The sequence below is a fragment of the Zosterops lateralis genome (assembly GCF_965231275.1).
Source record: "Zosterops lateralis genome assembly, chromosome: 4".
NCBI classification, from domain to species: domain Eukaryota; kingdom Metazoa; phylum Chordata; class Aves; order Passeriformes; family Zosteropidae; genus Zosterops; species Zosterops lateralis.
This window is the reverse complement of record NC_139765.1, coordinates 22,647,994-22,672,318: the sequence shown is the minus strand read 5'-3', so window position 1 is coordinate 22,672,318 and position 24,325 is coordinate 22,647,994. Positions and strand designations below refer to the sequence as shown.

The 24,325-nt window shown below is 46.9% G+C and overlaps 2 protein-coding genes across 5 annotated transcripts in view; both read left to right on the top strand.

Moving 5' to 3' along the window:
* Nucleotides 1-5,126, top strand: part of IL2RB (interleukin 2 receptor subunit beta) — a 36,621-nt gene extending 31,495 nt beyond the window's left edge. For all 3 annotated transcript variants that reach the window (XM_083858979.1, XM_083858981.1, XM_083858980.1), the window contains exon 10: nt 616-5,126. In XM_083858979.1, the coding sequence (XP_083715105.1) occupies nt 616-1,443 (828 nt within the window). In that variant the 3' untranslated portion in view covers nt 1,444-5,126. The remainder of the gene's footprint in view (nt 1-615) is intronic.
* Nucleotides 5,127-7,382: 2,256 nt separating this feature from the next.
* On the top strand, nt 7,383-24,176 carry TMPRSS6 (transmembrane serine protease 6; the record flags this gene model as incomplete). Of its 2 annotated transcripts, XM_083859617.1 has the most annotated exons (18): nt 7,383-7,425; nt 8,959-9,115; nt 9,291-9,433; nt 9,612-9,679; nt 10,929-11,113; nt 13,841-13,882; nt 14,726-14,930; nt 15,307-15,443; nt 15,652-15,764; nt 16,234-16,343; nt 17,419-17,564; nt 18,473-18,571; nt 20,457-20,570; nt 20,850-20,966; nt 21,680-21,848; nt 22,221-22,492; nt 23,175-23,311; nt 24,011-24,176. In XM_083859617.1, 17 exons carry the CDS (start codon nt 8,968-8,970, stop codon nt 24,167-24,169), a joined length of 2,364 nt encoding a protein of 787 aa, XP_083715743.1. In that variant the 3' UTR covers nt 24,170-24,176. The 2 variants fall into 2 exon arrangements, with proteins under 2 accessions (XP_083715743.1, XP_083715742.1); XM_083859616.1 differs by lacking the exon at nt 7,383-7,425 and having other exon boundaries at nt 8,944-9,115.
* Nucleotides 24,177-24,325: the final 149 nt, after the last annotated feature.

Here is a 24,325-nt window from a genome sequence, read left to right as displayed (position 1 = left end):
ACTCAAGACACTTTATCAGTGCAGAAAGAACTTAAATTTTTTTCTTTACAAGCCAGAAAGGCAATGGATTTGGGTGTCATCAACATCAGTTTATTTTTAAGGATAATGATGCACTGCAGGATGTTGCTCATGATGAATGTGAAAATTAGGCACAAGGGGCCTGGGAAAGCACTTTAGACAAGAAATCTGCATATGGCCATGTGGATATATCAGAAGCTCGTTCAGCACCCAGGAATAGATTGCATGAGATGCACCTCAATACTGTTTTTCGTGCTTTGCTTCATCTTATGAACTTAAAAGGGTTTTTCCTAACTTTTTTATTTCTTTTGTTTCACTTTAATTCTCCATCTTAAATTCCCTGCTCCAATCTCAAAACATAGGCTGACAAGATCCACTCTTAATTCTAAATGATAGAATGACATACTCTCTCTGAAAATCCTGCAGATGAGATGGGAATGGGAATTTCCCTCCCCACCACCTCTGGTAACACTTGCTTGGACAGAGAAGAGGTCACTTGATTGCTGTGGCCAGTCAGTAGAAGAAACCTTTGATTCCTCTCTGAGTGCTATACTTTGGTAGTCACAGTCTCTCTCTCTTGTGTTTCTTTCCCACCAGAAATGGCTCTCCTCCCCATTCTCCACATCTTCCTACTGTGTGAGCAGCACAATCCCAGAGATCTCCATGATCGAGGTGATACAGAAGAATGACCAGGAATCCTGTTTTCTAATTTCTAAGGAAACCCTGACTCCTGATCCTCCCATAGAAACCAGTGTGCACTCTGGATCTAGCTGCTTCACTAACCAAGGCTACTTCTTCTTCCACCTTTCCAACTCTTTTGAGATCGAGCCCTGCCAGGTCTATTTCACCTATGAGCCTTTCACCCAGGAGGGCAGTGGCAGCAAGGATGGTGAGTGCTACCAGGCTCTCCCCTCCCCTGACACCTGCACTCTGGCAGAGGACATGAATGTGCTGCCCAGAAACTTCTTTCACTGTGTCGAGGCAACCCAGGGCTTCCAAAAGAGCGTCTTCATGGAAGAGACAGCAGGTGAAGCCCAGCAGGCCATGGCTATTCCTGAGGCTCTCCAGTTGAATGAAGGCAGCTCACCAACACTGGTTCTGGAACAGGATGAGAAGGTGATGGACAAAGAACTTTCACAGCCTACTGAGGCCATGTGCCGGCTGGACACTGACTTTCCTGACCCACTGGACCTGCAGGACAGCGATACTGTCAGTGTAACGGAGGGGAGTGGGAAGGGGGGCCCTCCAACTGACTCCTGCGCAACAGCAGAAAATGCTACCTCTTCCTTCTCCCAGCCTCCACCTCTAAGGCAAAGACAAGATGAGGATCCATGCAAAACGGCCTTCTCCAGCCAGGTCTCAAACACTGGTGCCTACCTTTCTCTGAGGGACCTCCAAAGCCAGTACAGCCATTGCTCTGTCTAGGATCTGCCTGGAGGAGACCCACAGGTGGGAAAGACCACCCCACAGGGAAAGCTAGATGGACAGTTTCTCTCTTCAGGACATGAATGTAACTTCAGCATCAATCCCATCGGGACTGCTCGCAAATGAGGCTGGAGAACACAGGCCAGCAAGGACTTACCTTCATAACCAAATCTGTTTTTCTGTGACATTCCAAACATCACCAACTTGTTCCCTTCCCAGATTCCAGTAGGAGACTGTGCCAGCACTCCCATGCTCTGCATTTTGGTGTAAAATAGTGCTAAGCTTTGAGGCGGAGCAGGCACATGATCCATTTGCCTCATAGTGGCCTAAAAACCTCTAATGGGATGGAGAAATGCCTGAAGATGTGGATAGGAGATTTTGTACAGGGAACAATAGCACTGCCAGTCAGTGCTGGGGTTGATGATGAAATGGATGAAGACATCTCCTCCTGATTGACCAAGGGTGTGATTTTTTTTCTATGATGTCCCCACTTTAGGTTTTAATCAAAGACTACATTCTAAGCTACTAAGTCCAGCTTTAGACTTTGGAGTCTAGACCTTGGAGTCTCTAAGGTCGACTCAGATCAACAACTGCATCAGCTGTCTAGGCAGTGCAGTGTAAAAAAGAAATCCCCATTATTGGGTTAAAAATACTGGGGAAATCCCCTCCCTCTCTTTCTTTCCTCCAGCTCTGATGGTGGCAGTAAAAAGAACTGACGCAGTTTCCCATTCTTGCTACAATATTTTTCATGAAATCGAAAGCCATTCTGCCCTGCTGGCAAACTACAGTTACTTGACTATGATAAGCTGATTGCAGAATAGTTCATCCCACATCCTGTATAAGTGGAAAGCATCACAGTGCTGCCTATTCCTTCCACTGCTCAAGGGAAACCATTGTCTAATTAGCAGCAAAGATGTGGTGAATGAGCCCAGAAAACTAACCCATGAATCAACACCTTTACTGAAAAGAAAACCTCAATCCACTTGCAAAGAATGGGGATAGCACAGACTTTGTTTTTCTTCTACATGCCCTGATCTGGGTTAAGAAGAAGCCACAGAAGAAAAGTGGTAAGGCAAAGGAATATCCCTGCATTCACCATTTGTATCATCTGTCCATTTTCTTGCCATACTTCTGGACTTTTCAGCAGTGGGAAAATACCAGCCATGTGCTAAGAGTTCCTCTTATCTCTTAAAAACTCTTCTAAAGGAATTTACCAAAAAAGCTCAAGGATATTGAACTTGTTAGTGGTTCTGTCACAGCTGTGAGTGTCAGCTAGAACTAATTCTTCCCTATCTCTGTCTGTCCAAGCATTGCAATTCCTGCTCCTACACTGTTATAACTGACCTTGCAGTATATATCCCGAATGTCATTATGAGTCCCAGCTGCAGGGTCACCTACTGGCTTGGTTTTCACTTCAAAAGAGCTGCTCAGAGGAGCTGAGCCTACTTGTAGCTGGAAGGGCTTTGGGAACTATTCCTCTCCTCTCATCAGTTCCTTCACCATCTGTCTCAAGACATGGACTGCTCCATTGTGTCCAGGAGAAAACAGGAGAAGACCCCACAGCTTCTCAGATAAGGAAGCACAAGGCTTTCCCAGCTGTTTCTTGTACTTTGAGAACTTTCCCAAATGGACTTTGAAAAGAGACACTGACTCCCTTGCCTTTGATGGGCAGTTTGTTATCTTTCATGGGCCAAGGATCCAAACTGCACTGTCCCCATGTAAACTTTCTTAAGCTTTTCTATTTTCCTTCATAGAATCATTAATGTTGGAAAAGACCTTCAACATTATGTAGTCCAAATTTTGACTGGATACTACCATGCCCACTAAACTATATTGCAAAGTGCCACATCTACTTGTTTTCTGAACACTTTCCAAAGATGGTGACTCCACCACTTCTCTGGCAAGCCTATTCCAATGTTTATCCTCTCTTTCAGTAAAGAAATTGTTCCTGAATCCAACTTGAATTTCCCCTGATGCAATTTGAAGTAATTTCCTCTTGATCTATCACTTGTTATCTGGAAGAAGAGACTGACCTCCACCTTGCCACAACTTCCTCTCAGAGAGTTGTAGAGAGCAATAAGATTACCCTTGAGCCTTCTTTTCTCCAGGCTAAACAACTCCAGCTGCCTCAGCTGCTCCTCCCAGGACTTGTGCTCCATACTCTTAACCAGCTATACTGCCCTTCTCTGGACATGCTCCAGCACTTAAATGTCCTCCTCATATTGAGCATCCCAAAACTGAATACAGGATTTGAATTTGTGGCCTCACCTGTGTACAGGGGGATGATCCCTTTCCCAGCCCTGCTAGCCACACATTCCTGATACAAGCCAGGATGTCATTGGCCTTCTTGTTCACCTGGACACACCTGGCTCCTGTTCAATCCACTGTCAACCAGCACCCCCAGGTCCTTTCCCACTTGCCAGCTTTTCAGCCACTCTTCCTCCAGTCTGCAGCACTGCATGGTGCTGTTGCAACCCTGTTGCCAACAGAACCTGGCGCCTTGTTGAACCTCATACTATTGGCCTTGGCTCATCGATCCAACCTGTCCAGACCCCTCTGCAGAGCCTTCCACCCTGCAGCAGATCAACACTTCTACCCAGCTTGGTGTCATTTGCAAACTTACTAAAGGAGACCCCTTGGTCCCCTCATCTAAATTATCAACAGATATTAAACAGATCTGGCCCCTATACTGAGCCTTGTGGAACACCGCTGGTGACTGGCTGCTAGCTGGATTTAACTGAAATCACCACAACTCTTTGGGCTTGGCCATCCAGCCAGTGTTTTACCCAGCAAAGAGTACACACATCCACATCAGGGGCTGCCAGTTTTTCCAAGACAATGCTGCAGTAGATAGTGTAAATGGTTTTACTAAAGGTTTTACTAAAGATAGACAACTTCCACAGCCTTTCCCTCATCCACTAAATCATCACCCTGTCATAGAAGGAGATCAGGCTGGTCAAGCAGGACCAGCCTTTCCTAAACCCATGCTGGCTGGGTTTGATCCCTTTGTTGTTCTGCACCTGCCATGTGATGGCACTCAAAGTGACCTGTGCCATGACCTTCTGTGGCACCAAGGTCAGGCTGACAGGCCTGTAGTTCCACAGATCCTCCTTTCAGCCCTCTTTGTAGATAGGTGTCACACTAGCTAACCTCCAGTCACCTGGAACCTCCCAGGTTAGCCAGGACTGTTGATAAATGATGGAGAGTGGCTTGGCAAGCTCTTCTGCCAGTTTCCTCAGTGCCCTTGAATGGATCACATTCAGCCTCACAAACCTGGGAGTGTCTAAGTGGCACAGCTGGTCATTAACTACTTCCTCCTGGATTATAGGGGGTTTATTCTGCTCCCTGTCTTTGTCTTCTAGCTAAGGGGCGTGGTTACCCTGGGGATGTCTCCTCTTTCTGTTAGAGACTGAAGAAAAGAAGGCATTAAGTAGCTCAGCCTCTTCCTTGATCTCAATATTCAGCTGCCAAGTCAAATAAAGGATGGAGATTCTCCTTGACCCTCTTTTTGTTACTTATGTATTTGTTATTTTTGATGATGGTAGCTAGATTGAGTTCTAGCTGGACTTTCTTCTTTCTAATTTTCTCTCTGCATAACCGAATTATATATCTGTACTCTTACTGAGTACGTCTTGCTGTTGAGTACAAAAAAACCAGGTTTGCTTCTTTGTAAATAAACAAAATATTAAGTAATCTACGGTGTTTTTTCTGTCCTTTGGGATGAGGGGAAATTATTAACAACTTTTCTAAATAGGGAACTAGGTATAGTTTTGCTCAGACTAATTTACCTTTAGCTCTCCTTCCTACTTTCTGCCCCAAGGGACTCTGACACCTAAAAAGAAAGAGTTAGAGATGATCCTGTTGCAAGCTCCTAAGGACTGTCCTGCTGGCTCATTATTGCCACATTCCCCCTCCCCCCCCACTTTTTGTGAAAATGTTGACAGCTTTGGAGCTGGCAAGCTGTTAGCACTGCTTTTGCAGCCATGCTGGGTGTGAATGCGTGACACACTGTGGCAGGAAGTGTTCAACATCAGATCTGGCGATAACCGGACCTTTCTTCCAGGAAGGCAAGATCGTGTGGTCTTGTACGTGAGTAACACAGGTTGTGAATGCCAGAGTCATAACACTCTCGGTGATTTGGGGACCTCTCACTGCTGGGTTCCCAACAGCCCACTGGAAATGTCATGGGGAGCAGTCAGTCCCCTCTCAAGCCCATGAGAACACAGTGTGTGGTTCACAAACCCACAAAAACACGTTACGACTGTGTCCATCACTACCAGAGGAAAATCAAAGCTGAACAATAGCACTGTGTGGAAAATATTGGTGTGGAAAATATCAAGCTAACAATCACAGGCACGAGTCCTCTCTTTATCTTAAACCTAGAGACAGCAAACATAGCTGTCACATCTCTCATCTCCTTTCCAAGATATCTTGTACATAAATAGATATCACTCGCAGCCTCCTCCCACATCTCTTCCTTTTTTTTACTGTGAAGAAACAGAAAGCAAGGGGTACTTGCAGTAAAAAAATTCCTCTGAAGTCAGATCTGATCAAGGGTTTGGGTCCTTGGTTGATTCAAAAGCTTGTGGTGATAGATGTGGTATGCTTGCTTAGAGAGATCAGATTGAGATTCTACATTTTTTGTTCTGCTGAAAACACCAGAGAATGAAGATTCTTCTTTCCAGGAAAATTTAATTCAAGAAAGTAACTTTTGGCACTGAGAAATACTCTCAAATGGGTTCTGACCCACTCTGGCAAGCCCCTCATAGTGTAAACTCAAAAAAGCAATATATGAATACATATATGCCTAAAGATGCAGCTTATCCCTCATTATCTGTGGAAATTCTGGTTCAAAGTAACTTTTTAAAGTGAAATCAGGCTTCAAATCTCTTGAGCAGTTCTGAGAGCATTCCCAGTCAAACACTGCAGCTTTCTATCTACATTTAATGTTTATCTACTAGAATCCACCATGGGGCAACTATACCAATGGCTTTTGGTCTTCATGCAGTCCCAGACTAAACTTGGTCCAGTGGCAGAGCTTAAAAATATCTATCCCTGCCCAGCTACCAAAATAAGCTGAAGTGAGCCCTGGCCCAAATGAGCTCAACCCCAGGTCGATGTCACTGGCTGGAGCTCAGCCCTGGGTCAGGAGTCACCTATTTATTGACAGAGTAACTCTGTTTACTCTGCTCTAGCTGCAGTGTCTCTGTTTTCTGTGAAAAACAAAGGGGCACATGCAGAACCACAGGACTGTAAGCAGAAGGTTGTGTAGGAAAAGTAGCTGAGGAGGACCTGGGGTTTGAAGAAAAGCAGATGCTGTAGGGAGGTGTGAGTTGTGGTGCAGCTGAGTGTGGGTAGCCCAGGGTCAGGAGACTGGGAAGCAAGCAGGGCAAGAAGACAAGAGGGAGTCTCTGAGGTTGGCACTGAGAGGCACTGTGCTTTATTTTCATCTGCGTGAACACTGTGGTAACCAGACCCACCCTCTATTGCCATCTTCCCTTCTCCCAGCCATCTACCCCTGCCAGCCAGCATCTGCTCCATCCCTGTGCTGGGGAGCACACACCGATGAGACCAAAGAGGGTGGCTAAGAAATACAGCAGTTGCTCAGCAACTCCCCATCCCCCAAGGAGGACAATGTACGCGATCTGCACCAGTCTCCTGGACTGCTCTTCTCTGCACAGCTGGAGGTGCTCCTACCTTGACTTTTTCTGGACTTCGCCTACTCAGCCTGCAGATCATCTCCTGCTCAAAGCTTCCAAACCCTCCATTTCAGAAAAGAAAAAAGCCATTGTGTAGGATGTGCTGACCCACCGCAGGAGGATGGTGCAGGACAAAGGCCGAGCTGAAGGGACATGGCACCAGGTTATTGACCACTGAGGAGACCTTGAGCTGGGTAAACAGATGTCCTGCTTCCTCCCCCACTCCCTGCAGGTGTGAGTTGGGGTGTGGGCCAGGTCTCACAGGCAGCAGCAGGCTTTAGAGGTAGGTCTGCAGCTCTGGGGGAAATCCCAGTGCCTGCCATCAAATATACTAACAAAGAGGCTCTTCTGCTGCTTCTTGCCTTCCCTCCCCTGCCCCTCTGTCTGCGTTTGCATGCTTATGCCTGCTGCTTCTGAAGGGATGCTGTGGTAGTGGAGAATGCCCTTGCTCTCCTGGACTACCCAGCTTGGCGCCTTGGGGAGGAGATCCTTCCCAGGGGTTGCACAAAAAGGTGCTCCACAAGGAGCAAGGGAGGGTAGTCTGTGCTGGGCCTGTTTGTACTGCCTGCCTCTCTGGAAGAGTGTGTTAGAGCAAGTGGATGAGTGACTGCTTGTCCGAGTGTGGATGTTCACCAGCCTGGGTTTAATGTTCTGGAGTGAGTTACCTGGTGCTTGCATTCTGGAAATTTACTTCCATGTTGCAAGGCAGCCTGGAGGGCTTGGGGCTCTGTAACTGGGGAAAGGAGGCTGAAAAGCCCAGTCACCCTTATCAAGTGATGCTCAGTGGTATCCACGTGGGCTAAAATGTGCATGAGGCCAGTCACCTCTTCCCTCAGCTGTAGCAAGTCCCTCTCATGCACTCCTCTCCCATGTTCACATGCACCACTGGGAACAAAGACGACCCACAGAGACAGGACACAAGCATTCCACAAGATCTCTGTGTTCTCCCATGCGGATGCATTCACATCCCTTTCCTCACCAAAAGGTGAAACACAGAAAACCTTTGAGGGCAGGCATGCACTACGTGGTGGCAGAGGAAAGGAGGAGAAAAGTGGGTGACAAAACCAGTATTAATGTGGCTCTCTTGGGCAATGGTATTTCTTACCCTCAGAGCGTGGGGTTGACAGAAGGGAAGTAGTCAGGAAGAAGCAAAAGAAATAGCTTGGGAGAGATGAGGGACAAAGGAAGATAGAAGGTGCCCCCTGGCACAAGCAGGTGGTGGTGAAGGGCTGAACATTACTCAGGTGCTCTCTTCTCATTAGCTCAGCTATTGAGCCAGTGCCAGCATTGGCTTTGCCTGGGAACACACAGCCTGGTGGGAATGGCAACATTTGTTTACTTTTCAGGATCAAGATAAAAATGGCACAACAGGCAAAGTGTAACTTCAGGTTCCCAGGCAGTGACTGCTTTGTGCAACTTTTGCTCACATTTCAGATCAATGATTTTCTTCTGCATTGAAATCAATAAAATACCAGTTTTAAAACAATTCCCAGCCTTGGAGGACAACAGTTTCGTATTCAGAGAAATTCATTATTGTATTAATTTGCAGTTTTGACAGAAGCAAAACCCAGGGAATGTCTTTGAAAACCAAGGGATTACCAGGTGATGTAGACAAGACAGTGCCCTGGAAGCCTGTCTCTCATTGATTTAGCAGTTTTACTCACATTTGCTTTGAGCAAAGTCTTTGATGATTTGCACAGTGACCTCTTGGAGCCGTAGATCCTGGGAGAGGAGGACAGATTTGGCATAACACCTTCAGAGAGGGCGTAAAGGGAGACAGTAAAACCAGGCTGACCCTGGCATGCTGTGTCACCAGACACACCTGATGGAGGCCGAGGAACAGGAGGAAGACTCCAGCTCCCTCTCAAATGACAAATCTGAGACTAACTCACGTCGATGCCTCTGCTATGTGCCCCTTGGGATAGCCTTTCTTGTGCTGGCTGGAGCTGCTGCAGCAACCTGGTATTTCCTAGGTAAAGATTCACATGTTTTTTCCCCCCAACAGGAGGCAGAAGGGAGATAGTCAAAGCAATGCCCAGCCCAATGCACATTAGTGACTCTGGGTGGTCTTTAGACAGTCATACACAGGGGTAACCCTCTCTTTCTTACGTATCACCAAGGCAACCCAATAGTGTCTTCTCTCGGCAGACTACAGACCATGGCACCTGGAGCCATCCATCCTGCAGTTTTACTGTGGCAGCCTCCAGGTCCTCAACCATCAGTACTCCCCGGACCTTGGGCAGGTGGAGTCCAGAGCCTTCTGGGTGGAGTCAGCTAAGCTTCAGAACATGGTGAGGGCAGTTTCACAAACAGAGCCAGCCCTGAGGCTGCTCAAAGAGTAGATGGGGAAGGGGTCAGGCACCCCCATCTAAGGACAGGCTTGGTGGGTCTGTACAGCAAGAGGGATGAAAGCCTGGATCAGCCACTGCAACATTGCACTGTAGTTATCAGACAATGTTCTCATTGCAGCTGAAGGAACTGATTCGTGCCACAGAGCTGGGTCGGTACTACAATTCGAGCACAGTGTATGCCTTTGGGTGAGTAGCACCTACAGCATATATTCTTGTTCCTGTGTGAAAGCTTCCAGTAAACTATACTCTAGTTTCACTGAAATATGCCCATGACAAACTTCTGCAGTCCATGCCATGACCTCCAGGCTAGGCTGGACAGTCCAGATTCAGAATGGTTCCAGCATGACAGAGCTGGGGATATTTTGATGTTCTTGTTCAACCCAGGACATGATGAAAAGCCAAAACTGAGAAAATTTTCAGAGAGGCAAAAGTTCAAAATACTAAAAAAAAAACCCCAAAAATCATTGGGAAGAGATAAAAACAATTTTTTCTTGGCATTGTCAGTAGACACTAAGCAGCTGGAAATTAATTTTTCTAATTCAAGAAAGCTATTTTATGGCCTGACTCTAGGCACCAGAAGGGAGAGGCCAGAATGCACCATGGAAAAGTTATTCCTGCCAAGAAGCCTGGACCACCTGGGAACAGGATAACATTGGAATGGGACAGATGTGGGACTACAGCTTTGCAGGTCATAACAGTAGAACAGGATAGTAGAACTAATTTCTAGACTGATGGTAATTTGCTTCTGATTCTTTTCCAATGGAAAACCACATCCCTAAATTTGTCCTTCACCTAAGGAACATTGCAACTTCAATGTAATTCCATTTTCAACTGGGGAAAGAAAAGTTTCTCTTGCACATTGTCCTCTAGCATTTTACTGAACAAAGATGTCTTTCAACACCTCCTTGCCCTCCCCCAGCCAGTTTTCTCTGCCAGCTGGTTGAACAGAACTTTCCCAGGCACAGTCTCCTGCAGCTCCAGCCTGCCCAGCATTAATGAGTTGTGGTAATGTACCTGGTCAAAAATCATCTGCTTGCCACCACTGGGAGATGAGACAGTGAAGTCTTGAGCTTCTCTTTTCAACCCCTGGTCAGTAGTACCCAAAGGTCATTTCTACCTGAAATGAGATTACTTATTAGACTAGTCTTGATTAATTATCACATTAATTTGAGCTCACATAGTCATCACTAAAGCCAGATGGCATGGAAAGGCTTCTTCCCACAAAGCACTAAGCACTGACTCACACTGTGGATATTGCAGCTCTCCTGCCCCACTCAGAGAGGTTCCCCAGGGTCACAGCAGCAGGGCTGGAAAATCTACACAGACATGTCTAATTTGTGGAAAAATAGTGGGGAGGGTAATTCTCCAGGGTTTGTCTCTCTTGTAATTCTGGAGATGAAGAGCAAGAATATTTTACATGCTATTTCTCTGTTAGGGAGGGAGCTCTGACCTTCTTCTTCTGGTTCACCCTCCAAATCCCTGAGAGTCAGCAGAAGGAGGCAACTGCTGAGAGGGTAAACAAAGTGCTCCACCAAGAGCTCTCCACCAGCTTTAACAGCTCAGGCAGCCTGTCCTACCAGATGGAGTACAGGGTCAACCCAGACTCTCTGGTTCTTCTGGGTAAGTACCAGCTGCTCAGCCTGAGAAATGCTCCACGATGTAGAAGGTTAGGAGAAAAGGCCAGGAGTCTATTGAAGGAGACAGAAGAAACCAGAAGAGGATGAAGGAAATAGTAAGGATCAGGAGATACAATTATGCACATTTTTTCCTGATAGAGAAGAACTGAAGTTTGATTAAAAAAAAAGAAAAAAAAATCCTTCCTTTGAAGGATTAAAATTATTGGAGATACACCTGACCATGATCAGATAAGTGATTCTTTTTTTCACCCATCAGCTTTGGCTTCTGTAGAGTAAGATCTTAGACAGGTCATGACTTTGATCAGCTCAGCTTGAAAATACCAAGCACTTGGGTTTCCTGCTTTCCTTTGGGAGATGATTCCAGACTATTTGACAGAGAGAACAAAAGCAACATATCTGAGTCACCACTAAGTCTTCCTCTGAGACCAAGCATTGTTGTCACTTCAGATACTGATATATGATTTTAAGGATTATTTATTGTTGCTCACAGTGAAGGTCACAGCCTGTTTAAAAAGCCACCCATCCAAAACTGCTCTGAAGTAGGTGTTAGGTAAGGGACTAGGGATGTATATATAGCCAATGCAAGTCAATACAAGTCCAATGGAATTTATATTTGATCTTTGTAATGAGGCTTAACTTGTCAGCCTAGTCTGATCCCTCTTACAGAGTCCCAAATCTCACAGGTTTCAAAATATACTGTGTTTCTTCTCTACTCTTGGGATTCCTATTTCCAAGTTTCTTCTTCCCATAAGACATTACATCTCCAAGTTGTTTTGGTTTTTTTTTTTTTTTTTTCCTAGGCATGCTATCTTGCATTATTCTAAGATTAAGCTGCTTTTATTATATCCTACCCATACTTTCTTTAACTTTTACCCCCACATCCCAATTGTTTTGTAGGTCATTTTTGGTGCCTGTAAAGAAAATTTGATTTCCTCTAAATGATTTTCACTCCGTCATCCAGACCATTATTTTAAGGTCTTAGTCAGAAGCTGCGTTAACATCTCATCAAGACATCTCCTCCCACAGTTACCATTAGTTCCCTATTTTTACTTATGATTTGTTTCCAGCATACCAGACCCTATGCTCAGCCAGTTTAAATGAACTTTCTTAACAAAGATATCACAAGGAAATATGCTACATCCTTCCAAGTCAGCCCATCTAGCATTTTCCTTTTATTTGTTCACTTCATAATGGAACTCATAAACAAATAAAAGTGATAGTGCCATAATTTTAGCTATTCCCAGTTCCCTCTTATTTGCTTTGCATCTTTTTCACTGTTTTATTCATTTCAGCAGACAACACTTCTTTCTATTTTGAATTTAATATGCCAATTGTAGCTTATCCACCTCCTTCTGCTTTCCCTAGTCCTTTCCTTTTCCAGTCAGAAGTACAGCCTGATAACTGAGACAAAATACCAACATTTCTTACACTGCTGAGCCAGGATGACCTCCAGCCAGTGACTTAGCCTCTGGTTTCATTTGCCCTGTGGAGTTAGAGTGAAAAAACAGCCAGCTAGTCGCTAGTAGCATTAGTACTTCATTGCTTTCTGACAGGTACTTGCCGGCCTGCTCAGCTCTAAACGTTCATTCTGCCTTGAGGGCTGCAAACCATCGACTGGTACAGGAACCCCTCTAACATCTCCAGTGCTTCATTTTTACTAACAGCCATGCTCAACCCAGTACACTAGCTTCCTCCTTCCCCAAAAATCTTTCAGGATTTCCTGTTCCCTACAGGAACTCGGTTTTACTGCCTTCAGATAAAAGAGTACTTACTACCAGCTCTGCAGAGACTATTCCCTACAGCACATGAGCTCACCTAGGAACCTGCTTTATGCCTACAGGATCCTATTTTCCACAACAACTGTTTCCTATGACAGAATTACTCATCTCTCCCCACAGATTTTCTTAGAAGCTACAGAAGACCCAAGCCTTGACTCAGGCAAACCTTCAACAACAACCCTCACCCCCAGCTGACCTCACAGTGCCTTTTATTTTGGCAATTATTCCCAGTAGCACCTGACATCTGGCTGATTCCAGTTCAGCTGGGAGGCTGGAGAAAAGCTCAGCTCTCTTAAAGTGTTATCCACACTGTGACTGGTTTGCACAGATTTGTAGCCCCTGCTGGTCACTTTCTCTACAACTCCCTTCTCCAAAGGTGGACTCTATAATGATGTTGCGTAGCTCAGTGGTCATCAAAAGAGAACTCCTTCTCCACCCTCAGTGACTCCCATATTTTTGATTGGGCATTCTTTACAGCGGGACAGCAGATGGTGGAGGCTCTGGGAAGTGGGGTTGTGCCCTGTGATGTGGCTGGCAGAAGAGGGGGATGACTGCCTGAAACAATGCCAAGCTCTCCTGGGAAGGGGAAGAGATCCTGGAACAGCATACCAAAATGGGCAAGGAAAAGAGGCAGAGAAGTCCTTGGTGGGCTGGAAAGCAAGAATTAGGGCTGTTGGATTTGGGTCAGGGGAAGAGAAATTCCCCAGAGAGATGAGTTGGGGAAGACATGACTGAAACAGGTCCCTGAGAGCGGACAGAGAGTAGTAGTTGTAGTTCCACATCTGGAGGATGCCTCATGCTGAAGTTGTAAGTGAGCTAGTTACATCAGGAAGGAAGGGAGCCCTCATCTACCATGTTAGGGTATCAGATTGTCTCTTTTTACCCAGTTTATATTTTTGTTTATCTTCCTTTATTTATTTTCTTGCCAACAGAATCCAGTGTGAAAGACATAGTAGTGCTGAAATCCACTCTGGGTAGGCTACATTCTCCTTTTCTTTTGAGTTTATGTCTTTATGGGAGGGATTTTCACAGGGGACAGAAAGCTTGTTGGCCTCCTGGAGTTTCAAATCCTGGGAAGGGAAGAGTAGGAGCAAGGGAGCACCAGTGCTTCTGCTTGGCCAGATTCAAACTACATGATGCTACATACTGGATGGTTCTGGGCAGAGATGCCAGCTGCCATGGGCAATGCAGCCATGTAAGACTTGTCCTGGTCCTAATGAGAACTGTGAAATATCTGGGTGTACTGGCACCACAGCGCTGAATCCAGGCCCCATGCAATGCTGCTGAGTGGGGCGGGGGTTTCCTGAGTGGCTCTACACTGGATGTGCCTCATTTAGGAGTCTGTTGTCTTTGGCAATGTTTGAAGATGCTTTTAGTAATTTCAGGCAATGTAGTAAATTCTCTGTCTGGCAGCCTGCATTAGATAGGCTATTAGAAGCTCACCTTTAAACTGATATTTACTCAAAAATCCTGGTGTGAAAGTCTTCTGAAACCAGAAATTCAGATGAGGGAGATCTAAAGCCAGGAAGAAGATGGGGCTGAGAGAAGAAAGGTGAAAAAGTAAATAAAGCCAGTGGAAGACAACTCTACAGTGCTGATATTTAAAGCCTGAGGTAGTATTAGGTTAATCAAGGAAGTGGGGACAGTTCTTAGAGAAACTGGGGCAATGGCACAAAAGGATCAGTGCCACCACAGCATACGTAAAAGTAAACCGAGATCACTGGGATGAGTCAGCCTTACCCTAAAAAAGGGCTTATACTGGTGTACCCAGTGACAATCCCATATCTTAATTTCTCTTACAATCACATCTATTTCAGGTTGCTACAGGTACAGCTATGTCCAGGAGGATGACATCCTAAGGCTGGAGGGCCCTGACTACCTGGCCTCTAGCTGTCTTTGGCACCTCCATGGCGTCAAGGGCTACATGATCAAGCTACACCTGGAGTGGACTCTTCCTGACTGCAGGGACCGCCTGGCAATGTACGACGCAGCCGGGCCCCTGGAGAAACACCTCATCACCTCGTAGGTAGCTCCTGAGCAGGAAGAACATGGTGGGGAAGACAGGCAGGATGGCACAACACACCACAGCAGGGGAAGGTGTCAGACAATATCAGAGGATATTCTCCTTGATGTACAACCTGCCTGTTGCCGATCAGCTGAAGTCACTGATGTGGGATATGTCTTACATCACCACACTGCAGGAGCTCTCACTGTTGGCCCTTTGTTTGATTCAGTTAGTGCCTTACCACTGCTGTGTGTGGATCACACATATATCTGTATATCCATATCCATATCCATATATCCATATATCCATATATCCATATATCTCTTTCTCATTCTTCTCTTTCATTAGTTTATTGCTTGCTTCATTCCCATCCTTTTATCTCTTTCCCCTGAGGATCTACGGCTGCAGTCGGCAGGAGCCCATTGTGGAAGTCCTTTCATCTGGCCCTGTCATGTCCATTGTGTGGAAGAAAGCCATGTACAGCTACTATGATCCCTTCATCCTCTCAGCACAGGCAGTGCCCCTCGAAGGTGAGGAAGGCTGGAGGAGATTGACTATAGTTACAGGGAGAAAACAGGTTTTCTCCTACAACATCACAGCTCCTAGAGGCCTGCATCACTATAAGGGGCAAAATTCATTCTGGATTGCAAGGATGGTTGGTAAAAGGCAGGTTACATGGCCTCCCCAGGCTGAGGCTGAGCTGATAGAGAGCAGGGCTTTGAATGTCTGTATTTACAGCTTGTGAAGTGAACATAACTCTCCGGGAGAGCCTGGAGCTGCAGGGGAAGATTGGCACCCCACACTACCCCAGCTACTACTCGCCCAACACACAGTGCACCTGGCACATGATGGTAAGAGCCAGCTCCCACAAGAGCATCCACCCTGTCCCCAAAACCTGGGCAGCACTCCACATATTGCGGGGGGTACAACCAGGGCTTTCAGTCAGATCATCATGAGAAGCAAGAAGAGGGTGCAGCCTGCCCAGCCTCCACATAAGGTGTATTTCTGGAGGGGAAGAAGTCTAATATTGCATACTGGCACAGAGATGCCATAGCTGAGGAGGAATCTGAAATCTGATCTCCAGAGGAGTTCCAGAACCAGACTGATAGGAATTGAGAAGAATTCCCAGGATTTGACACCAGCAGTAGAACCACCCTGGGCTGTGGAATGGCTCCAGTTTAGAGGGTGCTTCTTTCTGACCTGCAACGTGGCTGGATGTGGCTGGCCTTCACATTTGCTTTGCTCGTTTCTGACTTATGGAGCATGTTGTAACACTCCTAGGAACCATCTGCCCTTTGCTCTTCATCCCCTTGTCTGCAGGTCCCATCTCTTGACTATGGGGTCACCCTCTGGTTCGATGCCTATGCACTCAGCAGACAGAAGCACGACCTGCCCTGTACCCAGGGCCAGTGGATAATTCAGAACAGAAGGTGTGTGGTGGCGTCCTGGTTTCTGCCTCTCACTTCCCACCTGGGATAAAACTGGGATTAAATCTCTGTAGGTTCCCCGCTCACTTCAGCCACCATATGTGAGAAAGAAGAGCCATATAGTGATCTACACTCAGTGACCACTCTTTGTGCTGGTGCCATCTGCTTTTCTGCTTGTCTTGTTCACTCTCTCCTCAGTGAACACATTTCTCACAGATTTGCTTCGAGCTACCAACCTGCTTTCTCTGTCTTGCTGTTTGCATCAGGCTTCTTGGTTTTCTCCTGTGTGTGTAACCTTGGTGTCCTCCCACATCTCCTGTGTTTGCAAATCTGCCTGTCACCACCTCTGCAATATTATGTGTGTGAGCCATTGCCTTGCATCCACCTCCGTATAGATCTTCCCCTTAGCTCCATATCCTCTTGCTTTGACTGCAGCCACTTCCCCTGCAGGACTTCCCACAATTAGAATCCATATGTAGTGGGGCTACTGCTCACTGCTGCCCAGGTGCAAAGGATGAACACCTGTTGTACTCCCATCTCCTCAAAGCAGGCTCTGAGATAGATGGACCTACAGCTTTTGGTTTTCCTCCCACTTTTTGCAAAATTGCCTGTTTCCTTTCAGAACCTCCCCGGACCCACCCCATTAGTGCCTTCTCCACAGTTCTTGTAGAGGTAACTTGTCTTTCTATGAAGAATCTGATCCAGAAGTTGTGTTACCCTGGCTTATGATTTCCACATTTTCTCTCCCTGCTTTATTTTCTTAAACTGTCAATGCCACAGTTTCTACACCATGACTTCTTCGGGAAGATGACAAAGAAGAATCTTCTTACACTGGGAGAACTGAACAGCTTTGCATGGGCTGATCTCAGTGCTTGCCAGAAAGCAGGAAATGTCCAAAGATAGGAGGGTCCCTCTGGACTCTGTATCTCATGCATACTGAAGGCATTTTGCATTCCTGGTTCACCTGCAGCACCCAGTCTGTGTGACCCCCTTCCCACCCCAGTCCCACCGAGCCCCCTTGCCCTGCTTTTTCTCCTGCCTTCCTGTCCAATCCACCTTGCCTGTGTTTGCCCCTCAGGTTGTGTGGCCAGCGGATTCTGCAAGCCTATGCTGAGAGGATCCCAGTCACATCTTCTGCTGACATCACCATCACCTTCACCTCGCAGATCTCCTTAACCGGCCCTGGCGTACAGGCAACTTACAGCCTGTACAAGCAATCTGACCGTAAGCTTAGGCTCTTCCCTGCTCCTTAGTGAGGGGACCAGCAGCCCCTCTGCACTTGGCTTGTGCCAGGAGAAACACAAGGCACAGCCTGGGAGCCCTAGGTGCCATCCTTCAGGAAGATGCTCACAAATCAGTGATGCACCAGTGATCCCCCTAAAAGAAGAGGCAATTATGTGCAAAGTTGCTTCTCACATGTGGCCCTGCCTCTTGTGGCCAGAGCACATATGCAACTAAACGCAAAGTCACAAAATTGCCTAAAAGCTTACCCTCATGTGAACATCACGGACTGGCCTTGGAAATTCAATGGGAAGGCACCTCTGCTTGAAGCAACATTTGTTTTGATTACAAGATCTCTTAGAGAAAGCTGTTTTCTGTTCACCTTGGAATCCGTGCAAACAGGAGATAAATAAAACCTCACACAAATACACACATATGCAAATGCCACCTACAGTCTGTCTTTCCAAGGTTTTGCCATCTCCCTCCTACAGGTGCCAATAATGCACACCAGTCCCTGAATATGTACACCTGTCAACGTGTCTAACAACCACCCCTTCAAGGTCCCACGTAAGTTTTGATAACAACTCCAGAGAGACTGTTTCAGCTTTCCTGTGGCATTCAGGAGACATGAAACAGCAGTGATCCCATCATATGGCATGCCAGACAGGCAGTTGTCCTGGATATTGCCCAGTGGTACAATGCAAAACAGGGAAAGCCCTCTTTCCCCTGGTGCATAGCCTGGCATATGCCCCTGTTAAGAGCAGATGACAGCAGATTTTGGGGAGTGTGGTGACTGCAGCAGCATTCATGTGGTCAGGAGGGTGTGCAGTTCCACCGTTTCAAGCCATGGTGCTCTGCTGCCAGGAGGTTTCCAGTCATTGGGGACTAATTACTCTCTTTTTGTTTCACAGCCTGTCCTGGGGAGTTTTTGTGTTTGGTAAACGGTTTGTGTGTTCCAGCCTGTGATGGGATCAAAGATTGCCCCAATGGGCTGGATGAGAGAAACTGTGGTGAGTGATTTCTTCTCCCCACTGGTCCCTGGTCTCAGCAAGCCCCTTTGCTCCTCCATAGGTAGGGAGAGATGGGGAGTATTTGGTTGGTCAAGGCACAGCCTTGTATCTCAACTTCAGGAACTTAAACCTCTGTGCCCTTTAAAGTCTCATCCCACTGCTTTATCCTGCTCTGGAAAGACCAGTAATGCTTCTGGCTCCTGTCACAGCATAGCCTTCCTGGGAGAGTCCCCTAGTAGCCAAGAGCACCAAGAGTCCCAGGCAGCCTGCAGGAAGCCCCCTACCCAAGCTGTCCCTCACCTTGTCCTGCTTTCTTCCCATCTAGGGTCTACAACCAACCTCAGCCCTGCCCTACAGCCCCCTCTGCTGTCACACCACGCAGCATCCCCCTCCCTGCTCACACTCCCCCAAGCCCACCTGCTGCCCTTCTCTCTCCTCTTTCCCCCCCGAGGCCATTTGTGACACTTCATCTGTACAGATCCTCACACATCTATTTTGCCCCAGTTTGGGAGCATCAAAGTCCTTGATCAGCCTCAATCAGTTCTTCATGCCAAAAGCAGGTAGTGTTGATGCAGGCTCCATCCTTAACATCTCAGAATTCCTGCAGAGCCTCATTCTCATAAGAACAGCAATTCAGTCTTAGACGTGACATCTGATTCATCTATTCTATCATGTCTGGTGTGATGGAGGGCTCATCATATTGCTGCCACCACTAATGTTTCATTAGTTGTTTCCTATAGACTTTTTTTCACAGATAAAGAGCCCTGAACCACTGGAGAGAGTGGCCAATTTTGAAGAATCAGAGGAAGGTGTAGGAAAAGTCTAAAGTCAAAGGAAGGTGAAATCTTTCTAAGGAAGCTTTAATTCAGTGCTAGAAATGTGAGAGCTCACATAGATTGCCAAAGTTCAGTTTTGTATTGTCTGCAGTATTCCTGACAAAGTGCTCTGTCCCATCATCCAGCTGTCTGACAACAGAGTTTGCATGCTTCCCTCCTGTAGACATGGATACATTTGCATCCTTATGAATATCTAATACTTTCTTGAATCCCAGTATCTCCTTGGCCCCAGGGATATCCTGTTGTTCAGTTCCACAAGTTGACACAGACCATGACTGACAGAAACCCCACACTTTCTCAATGTTTTCCAACATTGGTTTATATTTGAAAAAGAAAATAGAAACATTATTATTTCCTTCCTTTCTTATACTCTTGCCACTAATGCATCTATGATTATTCACTCTATGTTGGTATGGAACAATCTCTGTTTTTAAAATCAAAGTTCAAGTTGCCTCAGTCCTTCATGTGCCTTTAGTCATCTAGAAGATTTGTGTTATTAATGAAGAAATTATAGTCACTGCAGTAAGTACACACAAACAGAACAAGCTCCTGCTATGGAAATCTGGTGGGCAGGCAGCTTAGACCCATCTCCATCCTCCAGTGTCCACCAGAACTCATAGACATTGCGGAATCCTTTGTTGTTCAGGACTCAGCTGCAAGGGAAAGCACTGGTCTGTACAAAACAGTGACCCATAAGCTGGGGTTGACAGTAAGGCAGGAAGAACAGTGACCTCAGAAGACAGGATGCAGTTCTACAAAACCCTAACAAGGCAAGCAGACCAGGACTGGTGGTGGTAACTGAGGACCTCAAGGCAAGTACATAGTGCTGAGGTGGGTCTGAGGCCAAGACAAAAAAGTCAGCAACAGCAAAGTGTAAGACAGGGTTCAGGCACACCTACAATGCAGATCAGGCAAAAGCTACACAGCTGCACTACACCAAAGCTGGTCTTAAGCACAGATTATGAGGCTGTAGAGACTGCAGGACTTATGACCCTGAACTCACACCTGGTCTTGCATGCCTGATTCCCATGTGCTTCCCTCCTCTCCAGTGTGCCCTGCAAAGTTCCAGTGCCATGAGGACAGCACTTGCATCGAGTTCAGCAGGGTCTGCAACCAGCAGCTGGACTGTGTCAATGGGAGTGATGAGGAGCACTGCACTGAAGGTAGGGAGGGGACAGTGCTGAGATGACAAATGCCTACCCTTGTGTTCAAACCAAGGCTGTCTGTAGCGTACTTCCCACACGTGACATAAGGGCACCATCTAGGAGTTAACTCACCAAACCTCCTCACAATGATTGTGAGCTGTTTGTTCAGGAAATTCTGTCATCATTTATGGAGTTCCCCCAAGCTCTCTGCTGCCCTTTCTCCTCATTTAAAGGACTTTGGGCTGCATCTACAACTAGCTGCCTTCTCTCAGTCTTGGCTTCCCTTCCTTTTTGCAGGGGTCCCCTGCGGTCCTTTCACTTACCGCTGTGAAGATGGGACCTGTGTGAAGAAACCCAACCCCCTGTGTGACACCACTGCAGACTGCAAGGACCTGTCTGATGAGAATCACTGTGGTGAGGAAATGATCAGCCACACATCAGCTAGGCAGGTTCAGGATGACACGTAGCTGCAAGTTGCCCCGTTTTCTCCCACTACCCAGAAGAAGCACCCACCCTCTCTTGTTCCACCACCTTCTCCCCACCTCAGTCCCATAGTACCAGTGCTCCTGCTCCATTCTGCAGTGGCAGGGACAGCAGCAATGAGCCAACTCTGTGCTGAGTGTGAGCAGGCAGTTGCCCTTTGGACAGCTGTTTCCTGCCTCCTTCAGGCAAAGACATCAGGCCAGAAGACAGACAATGTCTCACAGGCCAGGTTCAACCCACAGGCTGCCTGTTTGACCACTGTGTCAACTTATATACCATTGTACAAGGCTCCAGCCTAGAAAATCACACATGGCCACTGGCAGGGAAAGAGCTGATGTTTTGATTTCCCTACTTGCTCTTTTCTGGAGCCTTGGTAAGCAGTGAAAGGATTTCCTGACAGCACAGCAGTTAGCATAGTCAGCATGTTGCCCCAAAGGCATCTCCAGGCTGCAGCTGAAGGTGGGGAACACTGGAGGGAGTGCTCACTAGACGTGTCCTGGGAAGTACATAAAGCATGTGCTGACTGCGTAACAAGTGCAATTAGAGGTCAAACTTTTCAGTTAAACTAAGTAGGAAAGGAAGGGCAGGCACAGTATATCATGTTCCTTTCCTTCCCTGAAGTACCTGCTGTGTCTCCTCCTCAGACTGTGGGATGCAAGCCCCTCTCAGCAGGATTGTTGGTGGTATGAATTCTGTGGAAGGAGAATGGCCATGGCAGGCCAGCCTGCAAGTTCGGGGCCGCCACATTTGTGGGGGAACGCTCATTGCTGACCGCTGGGTGGTCTCAGCTGCACACTGCTTCCAGGATGAAAGGTAAATGGAGAGGGGAGATGCTGGACAGCAAGATCTGCATTGCTTTCCATGTCATGCATGATTGGAGGGTCTTCTGATTGACAAAAATGTCGTGGGACAGCTGCTCCCCTCCTCTGGCACCTCAGCCATGCTCCTCCATGGCTTGGAACTGAAGAAAGGGATATGGATACATGCAGTATTATCTGGGGATGTGTGCAGGGGAAAAGCAGCAATGCTAGGATTTGCAGAGCAGCTTTGAGGGGGCAATGATAGTGGAAGAAGCTGCACAGCTGCTGTCACAATGATGGAGACGTCAGCATGTGCTAGGATGGGGACGGCATTACCTGCAAAGTGTGCCCTTTGGGTCCCATGCTCCTCTGCTGCATCCTATAGGCTGGCCTCCCCCTCCATCTGGACCGTTTACTTGGGCAAATACTTGCAAAATGCCACCGGCCATACAGAGGTGTCCTTCAAGGTTATCCATATCTTCCTCCACCCTTATTACGAAGAGGACAGCCATGATTATGATGTGGCCCTGCTCCACCTGGATCATCCTGTGATCATCTCATCCTCAATTCAGCCCATCTGCTTGCCTGCTCCTTCTCACATCTTTGAGCCTGGCCTTCATTGCTGGATCACTGGCTGGGGAGCCCTCAAGGAAGGTGGTAGGTTCAAGGTCTCTTGGTGGCCTACTGCAGCAGCGCTGAGGCAGAAACATAGGTTCAGATGTGTCATAGGCAGAATAGGCTTCTGTTCATCCCAAAACATTGTGCCTCCTTCACTCCTTCTGATTTTGGGTAATAGGTTGATGAAAGTTAGCTGTTGAGTGCCCTGAAACCTCATGTGGAGAGGCAGGCATGGTAGCCTGGTAATCTGTATGAGGAGAGCATAGGTTTCTTCATCCAAAGACTAGAATAGTCCTTCAGGTCAGCTTAGTGCCTTCACCCACTCATAGACTTGTTCCAGCTGCTTCCTAATTGGAAACACTCAGGAGACCCTACAGAACTGGACACTCCTGGTTTGTACTTTTAGACAGAAGAGCTTAACATCCATTTCAGCGAGAAACAAATCCAAGACTCTGACAACCCAGAGGTTTCCCCAAAGCAGAATACACCTTGTTCCAAAAGCTAAAGTGCCAACAATATATCCCTTTAGGGAAAGGAATAAAGAGAAATTTTATGCCTTCCACACAGAAAAAGTGCTCTGCTGGAAGTCAGAGACTGTGATGCCAGTGGAGAGCAGAACAGAAATTCCAATGGCAGGTTTCAGCATGCAGTGAGGTAGGCATGGGCTAGGGAAACTTCCATCATGTCTCACCTGTGCCACTTTTGTTGCTCTACTTTTCAGGGCATATCAGCAATGTTCTGCAGAAGGTGGATGTGCAGCTCATCCATCAGAACATCTGCAGCGAGGCTTATCACTACATGATAACTCCCAGGATGCTGTGTGCTGGGTACTACCAGGGCGAGAAGGATGCCTGCCAGGTGACAGAGGAGTTGTGGGATCAGGGTTCACTACTAGAGGTGGGATGTGTCCCAAGTCTCACAAATGCAATCCACAGCCTGAAATGAGGGGAAAAGACTGTATAAAGTCACTTTCCCAACACTTCTTCTGATCTAAGTGGCCAACAACGGCTCTCATGATCACTTCTTCCCAGCATCCTGGCCTTAGACAGGATCTAAATACAGTTAAATTACCCTTTTCTCATTTCAGCCCATTCTCCACTCTACCTCGCACTTTCAAGTCAGGTGGCTACATCAGTCTCTTACACCCTCAGCCTCTTTAGCACCTGTCATACACAGTAACCTGTCTGTTCCTTCATTACTATTAATCTCAAGAAATTCCTCTCTGCCATCCCTCACAGAATCCAGTTAAATTTCAACAAGCATCCTTGCTTGCTACCTATTTGGAAATGCCATACAGACCAGGAGGAATCAGTAGAGCAATCAGCTTTCTGGGACCTGGCAGAGGGGGAGGAATTTGCATGATGAAGGAATAACCTAGTCAGATGTTTGCACTGGAGACTGTTTTTGACATCTGCCTAAGGTACAAGGAAGGTTGCAGATGCATGAGTTGAGGGGATACAGGAATCTGTATACAAAGGGGCTCAAAGACAGCATAATTAGAAAGCAGCAGAAGCTCCATCAGATCACATCACTTCATTTTACTCTTCTTTTTTCTAGGGTGATTCTGGAGGTCCACTGGCCTGCAAAGAACCCAGCGGCAGATGGTTTCTGGCTGGTTTGGTCAGCTGGGGAATGGGATGCGCACGTGCAAATCACTATGGAGTATACACCAGGATCACTCAAGTGCTGGGCTGGATAAACCAAACCATGAGCTGAGAAAAGTGCATCTATGTCTTCTCCCATCACACCTACTCTCACATGGCGCTCATTCCTGATCTTGCTCACTTGCCTCTCAGAGAAAGAGTGTGGGATGTTGTCAGACCCAGGATGCTCTTCTGAACAGGATAAAAAAGGCTGCTGCAGGGATTGTAG